Source organism: Oncorhynchus clarkii, chromosome 9 (assembly GCF_045791955.1).
Source record: "Oncorhynchus clarkii lewisi isolate Uvic-CL-2024 chromosome 9, UVic_Ocla_1.0, whole genome shotgun sequence".
Classification (NCBI taxonomy): domain Eukaryota; kingdom Metazoa; phylum Chordata; class Actinopteri; order Salmoniformes; family Salmonidae; genus Oncorhynchus; species Oncorhynchus clarkii.
In genome coordinates, this window is record NC_092155.1 from 6590686 (window position 1) to 6614184 (window position 23499).

The 23499-nt window shown below is 50.9% G+C and overlaps 2 protein-coding genes across 7 annotated transcripts in view; both read left to right on the plus strand.

Annotated features, from left to right (window-relative positions):
- Positions 1 to 12331, plus strand: part of LOC139415798 (zinc finger protein 638-like) — a 31541-nt gene extending 19210 nt beyond the window's left edge. Inside the window, exons 12-22 of one of the 6 annotated variants that reach the window (XM_071163894.1) lie at positions 927 to 1055; positions 1161 to 1199; positions 2174 to 2302; positions 5458 to 5615; positions 5849 to 6989; positions 7398 to 7619; positions 7735 to 7791; positions 8012 to 9748; positions 10884 to 10992; positions 11488 to 11658; positions 11915 to 12312. In XM_071163894.1, the coding sequence (XP_071019995.1) occupies positions 927 to 1055; positions 1161 to 1199; positions 2174 to 2302; positions 5458 to 5615; positions 5849 to 6989; positions 7398 to 7619; positions 7735 to 7791; positions 8012 to 9748; positions 10884 to 10992; positions 11488 to 11658; positions 11915 to 12297 (4275 nt within the window). In that variant the 3' untranslated portion in view covers positions 12298 to 12312. Of the gene's footprint in view, positions 1 to 926; positions 1200 to 2173; positions 2303 to 5457; positions 5616 to 5848; positions 6990 to 7397; positions 7620 to 7734; positions 7792 to 8011; positions 9749 to 10883; positions 10993 to 11487; positions 11659 to 11914 lie in introns of all 6 variants that reach the window. The other 5 variants (XM_071163896.1, XM_071163895.1, XM_071163893.1 and 2 more) reach the window with 5 other exon arrangements.
- A 115-nt stretch (positions 12332 to 12446) lies between these two features.
- Positions 12447 to 22145, plus strand: LOC139417024 (matrin-3-like). Its single transcript, XM_071166258.1, has 7 exons — positions 12447 to 12503; positions 13891 to 13999; positions 14497 to 14667; positions 14924 to 15271; positions 19215 to 19331; positions 19436 to 19557; positions 22011 to 22145. Exons 1-7 carry the CDS (start codon positions 12447 to 12449, stop codon positions 22074 to 22076), a joined length of 990 nt encoding a protein of 329 aa, XP_071022359.1. The 3' UTR covers positions 22077 to 22145.
- Positions 22146 to 23499: the final 1354 nt, after the last annotated feature.

Below are 23499 nucleotides of genomic sequence, written 5' to 3' on the forward strand. Positions count from 1 at the left end.
GGGAGGGGGGGGGGGGGGGGGGGGGCGTATAAGGGGGGGGGAGGAGGGGGGGGGGGCGTATAAGGGGGGGGCGTATAAGGGGGCACAGTGTTGAGGAATTCTTTAATTTTAAGCCAATTTCTCCGTGGAGCTGAAACATTTCAGTTGTTTTATAGCTCATTTCCATTTGAAAGCTAAAACACATTTTGACTTTTCTAATGTGGTGTTCTTTTCCTCAGACATAATGACAAAATCAATACGGCTAAATAGTTGTTGTTGATGCATTACCGTAACGTGGGTGTTTGTTGTTGTTGTTGATGCAGTACCGTAACGTGGGTGTTGTTGTTGTTGATGCAGTACCGTAACGTGGGTGTTTGTTGTTGTTGTTGATGCAGTACCGTAACGTGGGTGTTTGTTGTTGTTGTTGCAGTACCGTAACATGGGTGTTTGTTGTTGTTGATGCAGTACCGTAACGTGGGTGTTTGTTGTTGTTGTTGATGCAGTACTGTAACGTGGGTGTTTGTTGTTGTTGATGCAGTACTGTAACGTGGGTGTTTGTTGTTGTTGATGCAGTACTGTAACGTGGGTGTTGTTGTTGTTGATGCAGTACCGTAACGTGGGTGTTTGTTGTTGTTGATGCAGTACTGTAACGTGGGTGTTTGTTGTTGTTGATGCAGTACTGTAACGTGGTTGTTGTTGTTGTTGATGCAGTACCTTAACTTGGGTGTTTGTTGTTGTTGATGCAGTACCGTAACGTGGGTGTTTGTTGTTGTTGATGCAGTACCGTAACGTGGGTGTTTGTTGTTGTTGATGCAGTACCGTAACGTGGGTGTTTGTTGTTGTTGTTGATGCAGTACCGTAACGTGGGTGTTTGTTGTCGTTGTTGTTGATGCAGTACCGTAACGTGGGTGTTGTCGTCGTGATAATGAGTGTATTTGACCCAACAGGCCATAATCCGTATGGAGAGAGAACAGAAGAGCTTTGCTATGTTGACCAACTACACAGAGTCTCCTCCTAAACTACTAGACTGTCCCCTCACCTTCACGCTGACCCGCCCTGATACAAACCTCCTCCAGGTAACACACACACACACACACACACACACACACACACACACACACACACACACACACACACACACCCAGTCCAGTCATCATAGGTGTCTGTTGTTTCTGTTTCAGGAGGGTGTGTACACCACTCTGAAGGGCCTCACCACTACGGTAAGTTCATAGATTTAACTAGAGGTTGTTGTGTCCCCCAAACCATTTATCTTTACTGCTCTAATTACGTTGGTAACCAGAGTAGAAAAGCATTGAGGCACCTCGGGGGGGTTTGTGGTGTATGGCGATGCGTCGAGCGTAAGAACAGCCCTTAGCTGTGGTATATTGGCCATGTAGCACACCCCCCTTGGGCCTTATTTCTTTATAACCTGTTAATAATCGTTTTATAACCTGTTAGTGACCCCTTTATAACCTGTTAATAACCCCTTTATAACCTGTTTATAACCCCTTTATCACCTGTTTATAACCCCTTTATAACATGTTAATAACCTGTTGATAACCCCTTTATAACTTGTTAATAACCCCTTTATAACCTGTTAATGACCCCTTTATAACCTGTTAGTGACCCCTTTATAACCTGTTAATAACTCCTTTATAACCTGTTAATAACCCCTTTATAACCTGTTAGTGACCCCTTTATAACCTGTTAATAACCCCTTTATAACCTGTTAATAACCCCTTTATAACCTGTTAATGACCCCTTTATAACCTGTTAATAACCGTTTTATAACCTGTTAATGACCCCTTAATAACCTGTTAATAACTCCTTTATAGCCTGTTAATAACCCCTTTATAACCTGTTAATAACCTGTTAATAACTCCTTTATAACCTGTTAATAACTCCTTTATAACCTGTTAATAACCCCTTTATAACCTGTTAATAACCCCTTTATAACCTGTTAATGACCCCTTTATAACCTGTTAATAACCGTTTTATAACCTGTTAATGACCCCTTTATAACCTGTTAATAACCTGTTAATAACTCCTTTATAACCTGTTAATGACCCCTTTATAACCTGTTAATAACCTGTTAATAACTCCTTTATAACCTGTTAATAACTCCTTTATAACCTGTTAATAACCCCTTTATAACCTGTTAATAACCCCTTTATAACCCTCTGTCTGTAAACAGGATCCAACGTTGAAGGAACGTCTTCTGATTGTCAGTAACGTCCCCACAGGGACTGCAGCAGCCCGGGAGGTTCACGACCTCGTCAAACGCTTCGGCTCCTACCTCGACTCGCTGTCTCTGATCAACAGGGTAGGGACAGACACCGGGAGGCCTTAGGCAACTGTTTGAAAGTAGCCTGTTGACTTTTGTTTTCTGATGTTGAAATCAAGTCGCCTACCTGGGTTGGAAAGATAGGTATTTCTCAGAATGAGAATGAATTTCCCAATTCCTTTTTATAAATACATTTTTGTTGTTGTTGTTGCTGCTTCCACGTTTATTAGATAAATTAGTTCTGTTATACTCAGACATCATTCAAATATTTTTAGAAACTTCAGAGTGTTTTCTATCCAATACTAATAATAATATGCATATATTAGCATCTGGGACAGAGTGGGAGGCAGTTTACTCTGGGCACGCTATTCATCCAAAAGTGAAAATGCTGCCCCCTATCCCAAAAAGGTTAAACAGATTAGACAGCTAGCACGTGACGTGGCTAGAATGGCTAGAATGTCCTTGTTCAGGGACAGAAAGACAGATTTGTACCTTGTCAGCTCAGGGATTCGAACTTGCAACCTTTCGGTTACTAGCCCAACGCTCTAACCACTAGGCTACCCTGCCGCCCCATTATAGTCCACATCCAATTCAGTTGATTGGACGTGACGAAGAAGAAGAAGAATAGAAATCCCAGCAAGTTTCATTAAACTCTGTTTTTTGCCAATTAACCAATTAGATCCCTGGAACCAACCACTTTAGGCTTGTAGTGGTACCTTGTGATTATAACCAATTAGATCCCTGGAACCAACCACTTTAGGCTTGTCGTGGTACCTTGTGATTATAACCAATTAGATCCCTGGAACCAACCACTTTAGGCTTGTCGTGGTACCATGTGATTATAACCAATTAGATCCCTGGAACCAACCACTTTAGGCTTGTCGTGGTACCATGTGATTATAACCAATTAGATCCCTGGAACCAACCACTTTAGGCTTGTAGTGGTACCATGTGATTATAACCAATTAGATCCCTGGAACCAACCACTTTAGGCTTGTAGTGGTACCATGTGATTATAACCAATTAGATCCCTGGAACCAACCACTTTAGGCTTGTAGTGGTACCATGTGATTATAACCAATTAGATCCCTGGAACCAACCACTTTAGGCTTGTAGTGGTACCATGTGATTATAACCAATTAGATCCCTGGAACCAACCACTTTAGGCTTGTAGTGGTACCATGTGATTATAACCAATTAGATCCCTGGAACCAACCACTTTAGGCTTGTAGTGGTACCATGTGATTATAACCAATTAGATCCCTGGAACCAACCACTTTAGGCTTGTAGTGGTACCATGCGATACAGTGCATTCAGAAGGTATTCAGACCCCTCGACTTTGTCCATTTTGTTACATTACAGCTTTATTCTGAAATGGATTAAATAAATACAAATCCTATACAATCTACAATAACCCATAATGAAAAATATATATATATATATTTTTTAGAAATGTTTGCTAATTTATTGAAATGTAAAAACAGATACATTATTTACAATAAAAAAAATATATAAAAAAATAAGTAAAAGTATTAAGAGCATTTGCTATGAGACTTGAAGTTGAGCTCAGGTTCATCTTGTTTCCATTGATCATCCTTGATGTTTCTCCAACTTGATTGGAGTCCACCTGTGGTAAATTCAATTGATTTGAACATGATTTGGAAAGGCACACACCTGTCTATATAAGGTCCCACAGTTGACATTGAAAGTCAGAGCAAAAACCAAGCCATGAGGTAAAAGGAAGTGTCCGTAGAGCTCAGAGACAGGATTGTGTCAACGCACAGATCTGGGGAAGGGTAAGATAAAATGTCTGCAGTATTGAAGGTCCCCAAGAACACAGTGGCCTCAATCATTCTTAAATGGAAGAAGTGTGGAACCACCAAGACTCTTCCTAGAGCCGACCACACTGAGCAATCGGGAAAAGGGCTTTGGTGAGGGAGGTGACCAAGAACCTGATGGTCCCTTTGACAGAGCTCTAGAGTTCCTCTGTGGAGATGGGAGAACCTTCCAGAAGGACAACCGTCTCTGCAGCACTCCACCAATCAGGCCTTAATGGTGGAATGGCCAGACGGAAGCCACTCCTCAGTAAAAGGCACATGACAGCCTGCTTGGAGTTTGGCAAAAGGCTCCTAAAAACTCTCAGACCATGAGAAACAAGATTCCCTGGTCTGATGAAACCAATATTGAACTCTTTGGCCTGAATGCCAAGTGTCACATCTGGAGGAAACCTGGCACAATCCCTACGGTGAAGCATGGTGGTGGCAACATCATGCTGTGGGGATGTTTTTCAGCAGTAGGGACTGGGAGACTAGTCAGGATCGAGGCAAAGATGAACGGAGCCATGTACAGAGTGATCCTTGATGAAAACCTGCTCCAGAGCGCTCAGGACCTCACAGTGGGGCAAAGCTTCACCTTCCAACAGGACAACGACCCTAAGCACACAGCCAAGACAAGGTAGGGGTGGCTTCGGGACAATCTCTGAATGTCCTTAAGTGGACCAGCCGGAGCCTGGACTTGAACCCAATCGAACATCTCTGGAGAGACCTGAAAATAGCTGTGCAGCGACGCTCCATATCCAACCTGACAGAGCTTGAGAGGATCTGCAGAGAAGAATGGGAGAAACTCCCCAAATACAGGTGGGCCAAGCTTGTTGCATCATACCCAAGAAGACTCTAGGATTGTAATCACTGCCAAAGGTGCTTCAGCAAAGTACTGAGTAAAGGGTCTGAATACATAAGTAAATTAATTAATGAAATTTCATTTATTTGTATTTTTTTTGTAAATTAGCAACAACAAAATTCTGTTTTTTGCTTTGTCATTATGGGGTATCGTGATGTCATTATGGGGTATCGTGATGTCATTATGGGGTATTGTGATGTCATTATGGGGTATTGTGATGTCATTATGGGGTATTGTGATGTCATTATGGGGTATTGTGATGTCATTATGGGGTATCGTTTGTAGATTGATGTTGGGGGAAAAAAACAATCATTTTTATAATAAGTCTGTAACAAAACAAAATGTGTTATTAAGTCTAGGGGTCCGAATGCTTTCTGAAGGCTCCGTTTAACCAATTAGGACCCTGGAACCTCCGACTGCATTTTTTAAACATTTCTGATTCGTCAGGAGACGACACAGATAACAAATCAGATGAATTGGTTTGTTTAATATATATGTTTCTCTCTCTGTCTCAGATCTATTTTGAGATGGAATCGTCGTCGGTGGCGAAGACCGTGTGTCTTCATTTCCAGAAGTCCCCCAGTGTAGTTCAGAACAACCCTCTGAAGTTCAACTTGCTGGTCAAGGATCAACAGGCACCGCAGCCCCCAGCCCAGAAGACATCTGTTGTCAGGTAAATATCTTAACTCAACCTTTCATTAACTTCCTAGATTTGATCTGTCAGTCCATCCAATCCAATCATTGTATTAACGTCCTGTTTTCTAACGACACAGGATACAATTAGGGTCCATTGTTTTTCCTTGTCAGGGAACAACTCCTGTCCCATGTGTTCCTCTGGAGACCTTTCAGACTGATCTGGGCATGTAAACATCACTTATTTTATAATCTACGTGTTTGTTATTTCAGCACCAAAGCCAAGAAGAAACCAATCAAAGGCAAGAAGCCTGTAGCTAAAGATGTCACAACCCCAGTTAAACCTGTTACTCCCACTGCTACCAGCACCAATGCTACGGTCTCATCCTCTCAGCCTGTTGCCGTGGCGACCAAGCAACCGGTTGACGACGTCATCGTCGCGGAGGCCAAGCAACCAGGAAGTGACGTCGTGGTGATGAATTCCGACGGAAAGGCAACGGTGGCGGAGTCTGGAGGGAAAGAGGGTGGGATTTCCTCGACTAAAGATGGGAAGAAGAACGCTCATCCTCCCAAAGAGGATGGAGGGATGAAAACTGAGGAGGAGGCAAAAGGAAACAAGGAAGACACTGCGACCGTCGACATCGTCGTTTCCGCCTCGTTACCTACGGTTGCCGTGTCCGCTCCCGAGGAAGAGGTCGCCATGGAAACCCAGAGCACCGACGGCGTCGCCTCGACCAATGAGGTTGCAGCAGAACCCGAACAGGTTCTAGCTGCGGTCCCACAACAGGGCAGTGATGTCATTGCGTTGGCTAGTGAAACCTTGACAACTGTGGCCACAACAGAACCTTGTCTGATCTCCGCTGTGGAGGGAGCTGATAACGGGGCCAATCCCGTCGACTCTGACACCGTTGCTGCCTTGGTACCGGCACAATCACCGGCTCCTGTCCCGGTAGAGTTAAATGTTGAAGACAAACCTCAGGACTTTCCTCCGGTCACCGAGGAGATCCTCAAGGCCCTGGAGGCAGCGGTGCACCAACACCGTATGGGGAGACTGGCGGAGGAACAGGCTAAACAGGAACACAACCAGGGAGAGGGGATCCAGGCCAAGCCTCTACCCAACCAGGAGAGCCCTGCAGCTGGGGAGACGGCGGAGAGAAAGACCCCGGCTGAGTCAGAAGAGAAGACTGGGGAGAAAGAGACGGCGAAGAAAGAGGAGCCACGACCAGAGAAGAAGTCACAGCCGGACAAAAAGACCACCGACACGAAGAAGACACCTTCAGGATCTGGCCAACCAGACCACAAGAAGACCACCGACACGAAGAAGGCACCTTCAGGAGCTGGTCAACCAGACCACAAGAAGACCACCGACACGAAGAAGACACCTTCAGGATCTGGCCAACCAGACCACAAGAATGTACGTATCATAATAATAATAATAATGTGAATTTAAGGGACAGATGTCATTTAAACCTTGACAGATTTAAATCGCTGACAGTCTGATTCATTGCACCCTAGTGTAACCGGTGTGAAATGGCTAGCTAGTTAGCGGTGGTGCGCGCTAATAGTGTTTCAGTCGGTGACGTCATTCGCTCTGAGACTTGGAGTAGTTGTTCCCCTCTGCAAGGGCTGCGGCTTTTGGGGAGCGTTGGGAAACGATGCGTCCAGGGTGGCTGCTTCGAGGGACCCCATGTAGGGCCGAGGAGAGGGATGGAAGCAATACTGTTACGTTAAAATATTAGCAGAAGCTAATGTATGTATTGTACTCTAATGACTGAGGCAACTCATTATGTATTTGAATGTCTAATAAAATGAATTCATCCAGGGGAAGACCGAGGCTTCCGGAGGGAGAGGCCGGCGCCTCTCCCCAGAAACGAGAGACTCTTCAAGGTATAGAAGCAGCCGTGCTCCTTCCGAGGAGGAGCAGGATCCTTCGACGTCTAGACAGGGTAACTCCTCTAGCTCCTCTTCTGGCTCCCGCAGGAGCACCAGACACGACGGCAGCCCCGCCAAGAAGAAGGGGAGGAAAGAAGAGGAGAGGAGCAAGGTAGGAGAAGGAGATAGGCAAGACGTTATGCTGAATGACAATTCTATCTTTTTATGATTTGATTCTATTTCTGAGCGAGAAATGATCCTGTGAAATGTTTTTGTTGGTTCCACAGAGCCTCGGTAGCAGCAGTAAAACGACCTTCTCCTCTAGGAGCAGGTCTAAAGACACGGTGAGCCGACGATGCTTTCCAAACGCCAACATTTCTTTAAAATACCACATTCTGTACAGAATCTATAACCGCTACAGTCTGTTGTAGAAAACTCTACAGAACTGATTTCAAACTACATCTGATTTCAAACTACAGCACTTCTGTTGAACTTGTGGAAGATCTGATTTGATTTTGATGAATTAATTCTTTGGATTCATCCTTCTCTCTCTCTTTACCTCAGGCTAGTTGCTACGCGGAAGATGAGTTTACGTCTGATGTCATTCCCGGTGAAGCCAACTCCTTCGATCTGGACCAGTTCAACATGGACCAGTTTGTTACTGTGGACGAGGTGGAAGGGGATGAGGCTGAGAACACCAACCCACCGCAGTCATCCTCATCTCCGTCGCACAAGACCCAAGATAAGGCCTCGGAAAGGTCAAAACGATCGTCCAAACGCAGGAGGGGTACCCCAGATACCCCATCTCCGAAATCTAGCCTGGGGCACAAGGAGACACCCACGTCCTCCTCCTCTACCCCCCCTGCTCAGAAGACTCCACGAAAAGCCGCAGCAAAAAAGGCAGCAGCTAAACCTCAACCACCTGCCACCTCTGGACGCAAGACCAGGTCATCAGCAGCTGTTGTTGTAGCAACCGAAGCCGCAGAAACCCAGGAAGCTGCCGACGACAACACCAGCATAGCCGATACGGAGACGGAGCCTGTTCCCTTGGAGACTCGGTCTCAGTCGGAAGAGGAAGTCGTAGTGGTCACTAAGGGATGTGACACAGAGGATGTAGTACCGTCATCCCACCACAAGATGTCAGTGTTGGACACTGCAGTGACAGACAACAAGGAAGAGAAAAGTGCTGTGTCAGAAAGCGATATGGAGACGACCGCTGAAAAACCTCCAGAGCTAGAGGGGAGCGAGGAGACGACCCAAGCTGAAAAAGGTTCCTCGATTCTGGGTACCGAGGCTCAGAATGGAGCCTGTGCCCTGGAGCTTGGTCTGACCCATCCTTCTGCCTCAGCCAAGGAGCGAAACCTTCAGAAGGCCCTGCAACTACAAGAGGTGGAGACGGTGTCGGGTCACCAGGTGCCCCAATCACTTATTGATAAAGTACCTGATGATGATGGTGATTTCCAGATACTCGACGAAGCTGTGGACGATGACACACCTAGAGACGGAGAAGAGGCCAGTCAAGCCACTCAAGAACAGTCTGGATCTCTATCTCTGGGTTACCAGGCGCCTGCAGCCTCCGAATCTACAGGTTCCCAGGTGCCTCAAGCTACACTAGAGGAACACGAAGAGATCACCAACAACGAAGAAGAAGAATCTGCTTTCCAGATCCTCGACTCTCTAGAAGACACTGAAGACAACATGGCCGACTCCTCTCTCGCAGGCCAAGGAGGCCGAAGAGATTCTCTACCCAGAGAGATGGAGGGGTTCCAGATACTAGATTCAGTCGACGATCAGACGGAAACGACCCAAGTTCTGGACAACCATACGACCGACTCTAAATGTCAGGGGGGCTCCAAGCCTCTAAAGGGGGGTAAGAAGACACCCCAAAAGAAGGGGAAAAAGGAGATTAAGAAGGTATCCAAAACTCAAGAGGTGACCAAGACCCCAACAGGAGAGTCCGGGGGGGGTACCCCGAAAAAGAGTAACCTTGTCACCTTGGATGAGGTGAGCGAGGAGGAGGAGGATTACCCAGATGACGCCGCCGAAGAGGAAGAACTTATTAAGAAACAACAACTGGTGAAGGAGAAGCAGCGAGAGAAGGACAGAGGGAAGGAGAGAGAGAAAGGGCGGAGGAGGAGTAGAGAGAAGGAACGGACGAGGGAGGAGGAGATGGTCGGAGTGGATACTGAGGGCTTGGTGACTTTGGATGAGATCGGAGAGGATGAAGGAGCGGAGGGGCCTTGCCTGGAGCCACACCCCTTCAGCCAGGAGGACGAATCAGGAGACACCTTCAACCCAGAGGTCAGGAAATATCCGCTGCTTGCTTTCGTCGCTCTCTCCTCTCTCTGTCGTCTCTCTCCTCTCTCTGTCGTCTCTCTCCTCTCTCTGTCGTCTCTCTCCTCTCTCTGTCGTCTCTCTCCTCTCTGTCGCCTCTCTCCTCTCTGTCGCCTCTCTCCTCTGTCGCCTCTCTCCTCTCTGTCGCCTCTCTCCTCTGTCGCCTCTCTCCTCTCTGTCGCCTCTCTCTCCTCTCTCTGTCGTCTCTCTCTCCTCTCTCTGTCGTCTCTCTCTCCTCTCTGTCGTCTCTCTCTCCTCTCTGTCGTCTCTCTCTCCTCTCTCTCTCTCCTCTCTCTCTCTCCTCTCTCTGTTGTCTCTCTCCTCTCTCTCCTCTCTCTCTCTCCTCTCTCTGTTGTCTCTCTCCTCTCTCTCCTCTCTCTCTCTCCTCTCTCCTCTCTCTCCTCTCTCTCTCGTCTCTCTCTCCGTCGTCTCTCTCTCTCCGTCGTCTCTCTCTCTCCGTCGTCTCTCTCTCTCCGTCGTCTCTCTCTCCGTCGTCTCTCTCTCCGTCGTCTCTCTCTCCGTCGTCTCTCTCTCTCCGTCGTCTCTCTCTCTCTGTCGTCTCTCTCTCCTCTCTCTGTCGTCTCTCTCTCCTCTCTGTCGTCTCTCTCCTCTCTGTCGTCTCTCTCCTCTCTGTCGTCTCTCCTCTCTGTCGCCTCTCTCCTCTCTGTCGCCTCTCTCCTCTCTGTCGCCTCTCTCCTCTCTGTCGCCTCTCTCCTCTGTCGTCTCTCTCTCCTCTCTCTGTCGTCTCTCTCTCCTCTCTCTGTCGTCTCTCTCCTCTCTCTGTCGTCTCTCTCTCCTCTCTGTCGTCTCTCTCTCCTCTCTCTCTCCTCTCTCTCTCCTCTCTCTCTCGTCTCTCTCTCGTCTCTCTCTCCTCTCTCTCTCTCCTCTCTCTGTCGTCTCTCTCTCTCTCCTCTCTCTGTCGTCTCTCCTCTCTCTCCTCTCTCTCTCGTCTCTCTCTCCGTCGTCTCTCTCTCCTCTCTCTCTCCGTCGTCTCTCTCTCGTCTCTCTCTGTCGTCTCTCTCTCCTCTCTCTGTCGTCTCTCTCTGTCGTCTCTCTCCTCTCCTTTTCTCAGTCACACATCCTTTGACCTCTCTCCTATCAGACTCTGGTAACCCTGGATGAGGCTGGAGGTGATGGGGAGGATGATGAGATGGAGGAAGAGCAGAACAAGAGTCCTGAACCAGCGCAGAACCAGCAAGCTGACCACACAGGTCTGTCTGTCAGAGTAGAACAGAGGGGGGGGGTGTGTGTGTATCGGTACAGAATGGGGGGGTGTATCGGTACAGAATGGGGAGGGTGTATCGGTACAGAATGGGGGGGGGGGTGTATGGGTACAGAATTGGGGGGGGGGGGTGTGTATCGGTACAGAATTGAGGGGGTGTATCGGTACAGAATGTGGGGGGGGGGGGTTGTATCGGGACAGAAGGAGAGGGGGGGAGTGTGTATCTGGACAGAAGGGGTGGGAGTGTATCTGGACAGAATGGGGGGGGGGGGGTGTATCGGGACAGAAGGGGGGGGGGTGGGAAGTGTATCGGGACAGAAGGGGGGGTGGGAAGTGTATCGGGACAGAAAGGGGGGTGTATCGGGACAGAAGGGGGGAGGGTGTATGGGGACAGAAGTGGGGGTGTATCGGGACAGAAGGGGGGGGGTATCGGGACAGAAAGGGGGGGAGTCCTCTCGTCCTCTAAACCATTTCTCTCCTCTAGCTGATGCTACAGGGTCTCCTGGTGCAGAGGACGACGGCAGGGGCATGGAGGAAATCAGGAGAATGGACTTTGTGACCGTGGATGAAGTGGGAGAGGAGGAGGAGGAGGAGGAGGAGGCTGTTACCACAAGGAGAGGAGCCAGGGGGAGGAAGAGGGCCCGACAGACCTCTGGTAAGATAGAGGGACACACACACAGACACACACACACACACACTCAGAGACACACACACACACACACTCAGAGACACACACACACACTCGGAGACACACACTCACACACAGAGACGCACACACTCGGAGACACACTCACACACTTAGACACACACACTCGGAGACACACTCACACACTTAGACACACACACTCGGAGACACACAGGATTTGAGTTATAATGTTGCAGCTGTATTTCTTCATCTTCTCTCATCACAGCCAGGAAACCAGTGAAGGTGAAGAAGGTGAGCGTGAAAGACAAGGAAGAGGAGGAGCCTCGGGCAGATACGACTCCTCCCACTGACACAGCTTCCGTTGACGCTCCCTCCTCATTGCTCCAAGTCGCTGTGACCTCAGAGGTGGACGCCCAACCAGCTGCCTCGGTCCCAGACCTCCAGGAGAAAGAGAGGGAGGCTGATACCCCGGCAGACCAACCCAGCCTGGAGGCCTCCTCAGCAGGGCAGGAGAGGCAGACGGACCCCCCTGAGAACCAGAGTCTGGAGGGGAAACAGGAGACGACAGATATCAGTGCTGGAAAGACTTGGACTGACTCCACGACACCACAAGGTAGAGAGAGAACAACATCAGATGTTGTTCAGTAGTTCATGAGACACCAGTCAGCCTCGTAGCGTCACTGAGGTGTCTCATTCCCGTGGAGGAGTTTTATTTTTGAATTGTATGTCTCATCTTTTTCAAATGTGACCACAGACTGAGTCATTTTTCCTTGGCTGGTATCTGTATTCCAGGCGGTATGAATATCAGGTCGTCCCCGGATGTCCCTAATGGCCACGTGGTCATGAAGACGTGTGTTTGATAGGATCGTAATGACATGATATCTGGACTCTGTTCTTGCTGCCAAATTAATCTGTTTTCTCCCTTCGCCTTTGTTCTTCCTGACCTCTCTCTTTCTCCACATCTCTCTCTCTCTCCACATCTCTTTCTCTCCACATCTCTCTCCCTCTCCACATCTCTCTCTCTCTCCACATCTCTCCCTCTCCACATCTCTCTCCCTCTCCACATCTCTCTCTCTCATCTCCACATCTCTCTCTCATCTCCACATCTCTCTCTCTCTCTCCACATCTCTTTCTCTCTCCACATCTCTCTCTCTCCACATCTCTCTCGCTCTCTCGCTCTCTCTCGCTCTCTCTCTCCACACCTCTCTCTCCACATCTCTCTCTCTCTCTCTCTCCACATCTCTCTCTCTCTCCACATCTCTCTCTCTCCACATCTCTCTCTCTCTCCACATCTCTCTCTCTCTCCACATCTCCCTCTCTCCACATCTCTCTCTCTCCACATCTCTCTCTCCACATCTCCCTCTCTCCACATCTCTCTCCACATCTCTCTCTCTCCACATCTCTCTCTCTCCACATCTCTCTCTCTCTCCACATATCTCTCTCTCTCTCTCCACATCTCTCTCTCTCTCCACATCTCTCTCTCTCCACATCTCTCTCTCTCCACATCTCTCTCTCCACATCTCTCTCTCTCCACATCTCTCTCTCTCCACATCTCTCTCTCTCCACATCTCTTTCTCTCTCCACATCTCTCTCTCTCTCTCTCCACATCTCTCTCTCTCTCTCTCCACATCTCTCTCTCTCTCTCTCTCTCTCCACATCTCTCTCTCTCTCTCTCCACATCTCTCTCTCTCTCTCTCCACATCTCTCTCTCTCTCTCCACATCTCTCTCTCTCTCTCCACATCTCTCTCTCTCTCTCTCCACATCTCTCTCTCTCTCTCTCTCCACATCTCTCTCTCGCTCTCTCTCCACATCTCTCTCTCGCTCTGTCCACTTCTCTCTCTCGCTCTCTCCACTTCTCTCTCTCGCTCTCTCCACTTCTCTCTCTCGCTCTCTCCACATCTCTCTCGCTCTCTCCACATCTCTCGCTCTCTCCACATCTCTCTCTCTCTCTCTCTCTCTTCACATCTCTCTCTCTCTCTCTCTCTCCACATCTCTCTCGTCTCTCTCTCCTCTCTCTCTCTCCTCTCTCTGTCGTCTCTCTCTCTCTCCTCTCTCTGTCGTCTCTCCTCTCTCTCCTCTCTCTCTCGTCTCTCTCTCCGTCGTCTCTCTCTCCTCTCTCTCTCCGTCGTCTCTCTCTCGTCTCTCTCTGTCGTCTCTCTCTCCTCTCTCTGTCGTCTCTCTCTGTCGTCTCTCTCCTCTCCTTTTCTCAGTCACACATCCTTTGACCTCTCTCCTATCAGACTCTGGTAACCCTGGATGAGGCTGGAGGTGATGGGGAGGATGATGAGATGGAGGAAGAGCAGAACAAGAGTCCTGAACCAGCGCAGAACCAGCAAGCTGACCACACAGGTCTGTCTGTCAGAGTAGAACAGAGGGGGGGGGGTGTGTGTGTATCGGTACAGAATGGGGGGGTGTATCGGTACAGAATGGGGAGGGTGTATCGGTACAGAATGGGGGGGGGGGTGTATGGGTACAGAATTGGGGGGGGGGGTGTGTATCGGTACAGAATTGAGGGGGTGTATCGGTACAGAATGTGGGGGGGGGGGGTTGTATCGGGACAGAAGGAGAGGGGGGGAGTGTGTATCTGGACAGAAGGGGTGGGAGTGTATCTGGACAGAATGGGGGGGGGGGGGGTGTATCGGGACAGAAGGGGGGGGGGTGGGAAGTGTATCGGGACAGAAGGGGGGGTGGGAAGTGTATCGGGACAGAAAGGGGGGTGTATCGGGACAGAAGGGGGGAGGGTGTATGGGGACAGAAGTGGGGGTGTATCGGGACAGAAGGGGGGGGGTATCGGGACAGAAAGGGGGGGGAGTCCTCTCGTCCTCTAAACCATTTCTCTCCTCTAGCTGATGCTACAGGGTCTCCTGGTGCAGAGGACGACGGCAGGGGCATGGAGGAAATCAGGAGAATGGACTTTGTGACCGTGGATGAAGTGGGAGAGGAGGAGGAGGAGGAGGAGGAGGCTGTTACCACAAGGAGAGGAGCCAGGGGGAGGAAGAGGGCCCGACAGACCTCTGGTAAGATAGAGGGACACACACACAGACACACACACACACACACTCAGAGACACACACACACACACACTCAGAGACACACACACACACTCGGAGACACACACTCACACACAGAGACGCACACACTCGGAGACACACTCACACACTTAGACACACACACTCGGAGACACACTCACACACTTAGACACACACACTCGGAGACACACAGGATTTGAGTTATAATGTTGCAGCTGTATTTCTTCATCTTCTCTCATCACAGCCAGGAAACCAGTGAAGGTGAAGAAGGTGAGCGTGAAAGACAAGGAAGAGGAGGAGCCTCGGGCAGATACGACTCCTCCCACTGACACAGCTTCCGTTGACGCTCCCTCCTCATTGCTCCAAGTCGCTGTGACCTCAGAGGTGGACGCCCAACCAGCTGCCTCGGTCCCAGACCTCCAGGAGAAAGAGAGGGAGGCTGATACCCCGGCAGACCAACCCAGCCTGGAGGCCTCCTCAGCAGGGCAGGAGAGGCAGACGGACCCCCCTGAGAACCAGAGTCTGGAGGGGAAACAGGAGACGACAGATATCAGTGCTGGAAAGACTTGGACTGACTCCACGACACCACAAGGTAGAGAGAGAACAACATCAGATGTTGTTCAGTAGTTCATGAGACACCAGTCAGCCTCGTAGCGTCACTGAGGTGTCTCATTCCCGTGGAGGAGTTTTATTTTTGAATTGTATGTCTCATCTTTTTCAAATGTGACCACAGACTGAGTCATTTTTCCTTGGCTGGTATCTGTATTCCAGGCGGTATGAATATCAGGTCGTCCCCGGATGTCCCTAATGGCCACGTGGTCATGAAGACGTGTGTTTGATAGGATCGTAATGACATGATATCTGGACTCTGTTCTTGCTGCCAAATTAATCTGTTTTCTCCCTTCGCCTTTGTTCTTCCTGACCTCTCTCTTTCTCCACATCTCTCTCTCTCTCCACATCTCTTTCTCTCCACATCTCTCTCCCTCTCCACATCTCTCTCTCTCTCCACATCTCTCCCTCTCCACATCTCTCTCCCTCTCCACATCTCTCTCTCTCATCTCCACATCTCTCTCTCATCTCCACATCTCTCTCTCTCTCTCCACATCTCTTTCTCTCTCCACATCTCTCTCTCTCCACATCTCTCTCGCTCTCTCGCTCTCTCTCGCTCTCTCTCTCCACACCTCTCTCTCCACATCTCTCTCTCTCTCTCTCTCCACATCTCTCTCTCTCTCCACATCTCTCTCTCTCCACATCTCTCTCTCTCTCCACATCTCTCTCTCTCTCCACATCTCCCTCTCTCCACATCTCTCTCTCTCCACATCTCTCTCTCCACATCTCCCTCTCTCCACATCTCTCTCCACATCTCTCTCTCTCCACATCTCTCTCTCTCCACATCTCTCTCTCTCTCCACATATCTCTCTCTCTCTCTCCACATCTCTCTCTCTCTCCACATCTCTCTCTCTCCACATCTCTCTCTCTCCACATCTCTCTCTCCACATCTCTCTCTCTCCACATCTCTCTCTCTCCACATCTCTCTCTCTCCACATCTCTCTCTCTCTCCACATCTCTCTCTCTCTCTCTCCACATCTCTCTCTCTCTCTCTCCACATCTCTCTCTCTCTCTCTCTCTCTCCACATCTCTCTCTCTCTCTCTCCACATCTCTCTCTCTCTCTCTCAAAATCTCTCTCTCTCTCTCCACATCTCTCTCTCTCTCTCCACATCTCTCTCTCTCTCTCTCCACATCTCTCTCTCTCTCTCTCTCCACATCTCTCTCTCGCTCTCTCTCCACATCTCTCTCTCGCTCTGTCCACTTCTCTCTCTCGCTCTCTCCACTTCTCTCTCTCGCTCTCTCCACTTCTCTCTCTCGCTCTCTCCACATCTCTCTCGCTCTCTCCACATCTCTCGCTCTCTCCACATCTCTCTCTCTCTCTCTCTCTCTTCACATCTCTCTCTCTCTCTCTCTCTCCACATCTCTCTCTCTCTCTCTCCACATCTCTCTCTCTCTCTCTCTCTCCACATCTCTCTCTCTCTCTCTCTCTCTCTCTCTCTCTCCACATCTCTCTCTCTCTCTCTCTCTCCACATCTCTCTCTCTCTCTCTCTCTCCACATCTCTCTCTCTCTCTCTCTCTTCACATCTCTCTCTCTCTCTCTCTTCACATCTCTCTCTCTCTCTCTTCACATCTCTCTCTCTCTCTCTTCACATCTCTCTCTCTCTCTCTCTCTCCACATCTCTCTCTCTCTCTCTTCACATCTCTCTCTCTCTCTCTTCACATCTCTCTCTCTCTCTCTCTCTCTCCACATCTCTCTCTCTCCACATCTCTCTCTCTCTCCACATCTCTCTCTCTCTCCACATCTCCCTCTCTCCACATCTCTCTCTCTCCACATCTCTCTCTCCACATCTCCCTCTCTCCACATCTCTCTCCACATCTCTCTCTCTCCACATCTCTCTCTCTCCACATCTCTCTCTCTCTCCACATCTCTCTCTCTCTCCACATATCTCTCTCTCTCTCTCCACATCTCTCTCTCTCTCCACATCTCTCTCTCTCTCCACATCTCTCTCTCCACATCTCTCTCTCCACATCTCTCTCTCTCCACATCTCTCTCTCTCCACATCTCTCTCTCTCCACATCTCTCTCTCTCTCCACATCTCTCTCTCTCTCTCTCCACATCTCTCTCTCTCTCTCTCCACATCTCTCTCTCTCTCTCTCTCTCTCCACATCTCTCTCTCTCTCTCTCCACATCTCTCTCTCTCTCCACATCTCTCTCTCTCTCTCCACATCTCTCTCTCTCTCTCCACATCTCTCTCTCTCTCTCTCCACATCTCTCTCTCTCTCTCTCTCCACATCTCTCTCTCTCTCTCTCTCCACATCTCTCTCTCGCTCTCTCTCCACATCTCTCTCTCGCTCTGTCCACTTCTCTCTCTCGCTCTCTCCACTTCTCTCTCTCGCTCTCTCCACTTCTCTCTCTCGCTCTCTCCACATCTCTCTCGCTCTCTCCACATCTCTCGCTCTCTCCACATCTCTCTCTCTCTCTCTCTCTCTTCACATCTCTCTCTCTCTCTCTCTCTCTCCACATCTCTCTCTCTCTCTCTCCACATCTCTCTCTCTCTCTCTCTCTCCACATCTCTCTCTCTCTCTCTCTCTCTCTCTCTCTCCACATCTCTCTCTCTCTCTCTCTCTCTCCACATCTCTCTCTCTCTCTCTCTCTCCACATCTCTCTCTCTCTCTCTCTCTTCACATCTCTCTCTCTCTCTCTCTCCACATCTCTCTCTCTCTCTCTTCACATCTCTCTCTCTCTCTCTTCACATCTCTCTCTCTCTCTCTCTCTCCACATCTCTCTCTCTCTCTCTTCACATCTCTCTCTCTCTCTCTTCACATCTCTCTCTCTCTCTCTCTCTCTCCACATCTCTCTCTCTCTCTCCACATCTCTCTCTCTCTCTCTCTCTCTCTCTCCACATCTCTCTCTCTCTCTCTCTCCACATCTCTCTCTCGCTCTCTCCACTTCTCTCTCTCGCTCTCTCCACTTCTCTCTCCCGCTCTCTCCACATCTCTCGCTCTCCACATCTCTCTCTCTCTCCACATCTCTCTCTCTCTCCACATCTCTCTCTCTCCACATCTCTCTCTCTCTCCACATCTCTCTCTCTCTCTCTCTCCACATCTCTCTCTCTCTCTCTCTCCACATCTCTCTCTCTCTCTCTCCACATCTCTCTCTCTCTCTCTCCACATCTCTCTCTCTCTCTCTCTCCACATCTCTCTCTCTCTCTCTCTCCACATCTCTCTCTCTCTCTCTCCACATCTCTCTCTCTCTCTCTCCACATCTCTCTCTCTCTCTCTCCACATCTCTCTCTCTCTCTGTCCACATCTCTCTCTCGCTCTCTCCACTTCTCTCTCTCGCTCTCTCCACTTCTCTCTCTCGCTCTCTCCACATCTCTCTCGCTCTCTCCACATCTCTCTCGCTCTCTCCACATCTCTCGCTCTCTCCACATCTCTCTCTCTCTCTCTCTTCACATCTCTCTCTCTCTCTCTCCACATCTCTCTCTCTCTCTTCACATCTCTCTCTCTCTCTCTCTTCACATCTCTCTCTCTCTCTCTCCACATCTCTCTCTCTCTCTCTCTCTCCACATCTCTCTCTCTCTCTCTCCACATCTCTCTCTCTCTCTCTCTCCACATCTCTCTCTCTCCACATCTCTCTCTCTCTCTCTCTCTCCACATCTCTCTCTCTCTCCACATCTCTCTCTCTCTCCACATCTCTTTCTCTCTCTCTCTCCACATCTCTCTCTCTCCACATCTCTCTCTCTCCACATCTCTCTCTCTCCACATCTCTCTCTCTCCACATCTCTCTCTCTCCACATCTCTCTCTCTCCACATCTCTCTCTCTCTCCACATCTCTCTCTCTCTCCACATCTCTCTCTCTCTCCACATCTCTCTCTCTCCACATCTCTCTCTCTCCACATCTCTCTCTCTCCACATCTCTCTCTCTCCACATCTCTCTCTCTCCACATCTCTCTCGCTCTCTCTCTCTCTCTCTCTCTCTAGAAGACAGTGAACAGAGAAGAGAGGAGGAAGAGGAGCCTGAATTAAAACGTTGTCGTTCTGAGTCTCCTCTGATCACAGACTTCAAACTGCCTCCCTTCAGCCCTCACAACCCTATAGGTGATACTGACAGACACACTCCCCGACAGACACACACACACACCATTTCTCATCAGGTTTAACTGACCCCCCTCCCTCCCTCTCTCTCTCTCTCTCCTCTCCAGGCCAGGACTTTGTGGTTCCTAAGACAGGGTTCTTCTGTAAGTTGTGTTCTCTGTTCTACGGGAGCGAACACACAGCCAAGAAGACCCACTGCAGCAGTCTGCAACACTATCAGAACATGCAGGTATCAACATCACTATACCAGTTAGTTGGGGGGGCGGACCGACGGGGGGGTGGGGGGAGAGGCCGGACTGACGGGTGGGGGGAGGCCGGACTGACGGGTGGGGGGAGGCCGGACTGACGCGTGGGGGGGGAGGCCGGACTGACGCGTGGGGGGGGGAGAGGCCGGACCGACGGGTGGGGGGGGGGGGGGGGGGGGGAGAGGAGGCCGGGTGGGGTGGAGGAGAGGCCGGATCGACGGGTGGGGGGGGGGGGGAGGCCGGACCGACGGGTGGGGGGGAGGAGGAGAGGAGGCCGGGTGGGGTGGAGGAGAGGCCGGATCGACGGGTGGGGGGGGGAGAGGCCGGACCGACGGGTGGGGGGAGGAGGAGAGGAGGCCGGGTGGGGTGGAGGAGAGGCCGGATCGACGGGTGGGGGGAGAGGCCGGATCGACGGGTGGGGGGAGAGGCCGGATCGACGGGTGGGGGGAGAGGCCGGACTGACGGGTGGGGGGAGAGGCCGGACTGACGGGTGGGGGGAGAGGCCGGACTGACGGGTGGGGGGAGAGGCCGGACTGACGGGTGGGGGGAGAGGCCGGACTGACGGGTGGGGGGAGAGGCCGGACTGACGGGTGGGGCGGGGGGAGAGGCCGGACTGACGGGTGGGGCGGGGGGAGAGGCCGGACTGACGGGTGGGGCGGGGGGAGGCCGGACTGACGGGTGGGGCGGGGGGAGGCCGGACTGACGCGTGGGGGGGGCGGGAGAGGCCGGACTGACGCGTGGGGGGGGCGGGAGAGGCCGGACTGACGGGGGGTGCCGGACCGACGGGGGGGGGGAGGCCGGACTGACGGGTGGGGGGGGGGGGGCGGACTGACGGGGGGGGGGGCGGACTTACTGGTGGGTTGGAGGAGGAGAGGAGGCCGGGTGGGGTGGAGGAGAGGCCGGATCGACGGGGGGGGAGGCCGGACCGACGGGTGGGGGGGACGCAGCCAAGGAGAATAATCTAAATTAGAGGTATATTTTTAGACCTGTTAGTTTGATACATTGGAATTGACTGGTTTCATTATTAGGCCTGTAAATAACCAGTTCTGTAGGACAACTAACAATGATAATAACCTCTACCTTTCACCACCCTCCCTCTCTCTCTATCCACCCCTCTCTCGTTCTCTCTCTCTATCCACCCCTCTCTCGTTCTCTCTCTCTATCCACCCCTCTCTCGTTCTCTCTCTATCCCCCCCTCTCTCGTTCTCTCTCTATCCCCCCCCTCTCTCGTTCTCTCTCTATCCCCCCCCTCTCTCGTTCTCTCTCTATCCCCCCCTCTCTCGTTCTCTCTCTATCCCCCCCCTCTCTCGTTCTCTCTCTATCCCCCCCCTCTCTCGTTCTCTCTCTATCCCCCCCTCTCTCGTTCTCTCTCTATCCCCCCCCCTCTCTCGTTCTCTCTCTATCCCCCCCCTCTCTCGTTCTCTCTCTATCCCCCCCCTCTCTCGTTCTCTCTCTATCCCCCCCCCTCTCTCGTTCTCTCTCTATCCCCCCTCTCTCGTTCTCTCTCTATCCCCCCCTCTCTCGTTCTCTCTCTATCCCCCCCTCTCTCGTTCTCTCTCTATCCCCCCCTCTCTCGTTCTCTCTCTATCCCCCCCTCTCTCGTTCTCTCTCTATCCCCCTCTTTCTCTCTCTATCCCCCTCTCTCGTTTTCTCTATCCCCCTCTCTCTCTCTCTTTCCCCCTCTCTCTCTCTCTCTCTCCCCCTCTCTCTCTCTCTCTCTTTCCCCCTCTCTCTCTCTCTTCCCCCTCTCTCCCCCTCTCTCCCCCTCTCTCTCCCCCTCTCTCTCCCCCCTCTCTCTCCCCCCTCTCTCCCCCCCTCTCTCTCCCCCTCTCTCTCCCCCTCTCTCTCTCTCTCTCTCTCTCTTTCCCCCTCTCTCTCTCTTTCCCCCTCTCTCTCTCTCCCCCTCTCTCTCTCTCTCCGCCCCTCTCTCTCTCTCCGCCCCTCTCTCTCTCTCCCCCCTCTCTCTCTCTCCCCCCTCTCTCTTTCTCTCTTTCCCCCTCTCTCTTTCTCTCTTTCCCCCTCTCTCTCTCTCTCTTTCCCCCTCTCTCTCTCTCTTTCCCCATCTCTCTCTCTCTTTCCCCCTCTCTCTCTCTTTCCCCCTCTCTCTCTCTTTCCCCCTCTCTCTCTCTCTTTCCCTCTCTTCCCCCCTCTCTCTCTCTCTCTCTCTCTCTCTCTCCCCCTCTCTCTCTCTCTCTTTCCCCTTCTCTCTCTCTTTCCCCCTCTCTCTCTCTTTCCCCTTCTCTCTCTCTTTCCCCCTCTCTCTCTCTCTTTCCCCCTCTCTCTCTCTCTCCCCCCTCTCTCTCTCCCCCCCCTCTCTCTCTCTCCCCCCCTCTCTCTCTCCCCCCCCCCCTCTCTCTCTTTCCCCCCCTCTCTCTCTCTTTCCCCCCTCTCTCTCTTTCCCCCCTCTCTCTTTCTCTCTTTCCCCCTCTCTCTCCAGAAATATTACCTGAAGCGTCAGAAGCAACAAGCAGGAAGTTCTAGCCTCGTCTCCGTCTCCAAATGACCCCCTTGACCCTGGATGTTTCCCAAATGGCACCCTATTCCCTACATAGTGCACTACTTTAGACCAGAGCCCTATTCCCTACATAGTGCACTACTTTAGATCAGAGCCCCATAGTGCTGCCATTTGACTCCCAACTCAATCAATCTATATTTTCTAATTTGTGTGTCTGAAACAACTGTAAGTCTGGTCATAATACGACACTCTATGGGGAGACAGAGGATCTGAGTACAGGAGTGTTGACCCAGGATCAGTCCCCCCCCCCAGTCCATATAGTTATAGATCAGCCCCCCCCCCCCCAGTCCATATAGTTATAGATCAGTCCCCCCCCCCACCCCAGTCCATATAGTTATAGATCAGTCCCCCCCCCCCCCCAGTCCATATAGTTATAGATCAGTCCCCCCCCCCCAGTCCATGTAGTTATAGATCAGTCCCCCCCCCCAGTCCATATAGTTATAGATCAGTCCCCCCCCCAGTCCATATAGTTATAGATCAGTCCCCGTCCCCCCCAGTCCATGTAGTTATAGATCAGTCCCCCCCCCCCCCAGTCCATATAGTTATAGATCAGTCCCCCCCCAGTCCATATAGTTATAGATCAGTTCCCCCCCCCCCCCAGTCCAAATAGTTATAGATCAGACCCCCCCCAGTCCATATAGTTATAGATCAGTTCCCCCCCCAGTCCATATAGTTATAGATCAGTCCCCCCCCCCCCCAGTCCATATAGTTATAGATCAGTCCCCCCCCCCCCCAGTCCATATAGTTATAGATCAGTCCCCCCCCAGTCCATATAGTTATAGATCAGTCCCCCCCCCCCCCAGTCCATATAGTTATAGATCAGTCCATATAGTTATAGATCAGTCCATATAGTTATAGATCAGTCCCCCCCCAGTCCATATAGTTATAGATCAGTCCCCCCCCCCCCCAGTCCATATAGTTATAGATCAGTCCCCCCCCCAGTCCATATAGTTATAGATCAGTCCATATAGTTATAGATCAGTCCCCCCCCAGTCCATATAGTTATAGATCAGTCCCCCCCCCCCCCAGTCCATATAGTTATAGATCAGTCCCCCCCCCCCCCCCCCCAGTCCATATAGTTATAGATCAGTCCCCCCCCCAGTCCATATAGTTATGATCTTACAGGCTGATCCAGGATCAGTCCTCCTCCTCTGAAAGGCTTTGTGAATATGGGCCCCAATGTGTATCAAAACAGTTTGATGGTTTGTGTTTTTTTGGTGGGATTTGGATGTTTTAATTTAACTAGAGAAACTTTAGACTGCAGAGATTTACAAGGAGAAAATAATAAATTTGAGTTTTATTAGAAGTTAAAAATGTTTTGGTGTCTGTTGATGTGATTTGGGAGTGGATAGTCAAGCATTAACGCACGCACACACACGCGCACACACACACACACAGCACACGCACACAC

Coding starts and splice junctions, on each gene's coding strand:
- LOC139417024 (XM_071166258.1), top strand. CDS start 12,447: ATGAATATCAGGTCGTCCCCGGATGTCCCTAATGGCCACGTGGTCATG. Junction 14,668..14,923: donor GAGGGCCCGACAGACCTCTG/GTAAGATAGAGG, acceptor CTCTCATCACAG/CCAGGAAACCAGTGAAGGTG. Junction 19,558..22,010: donor AACACTATCAGAACATGCAG/GTATCAACATCA, acceptor CTCTCTCTCCAG/AAATATTACCTGAAGCGTCA.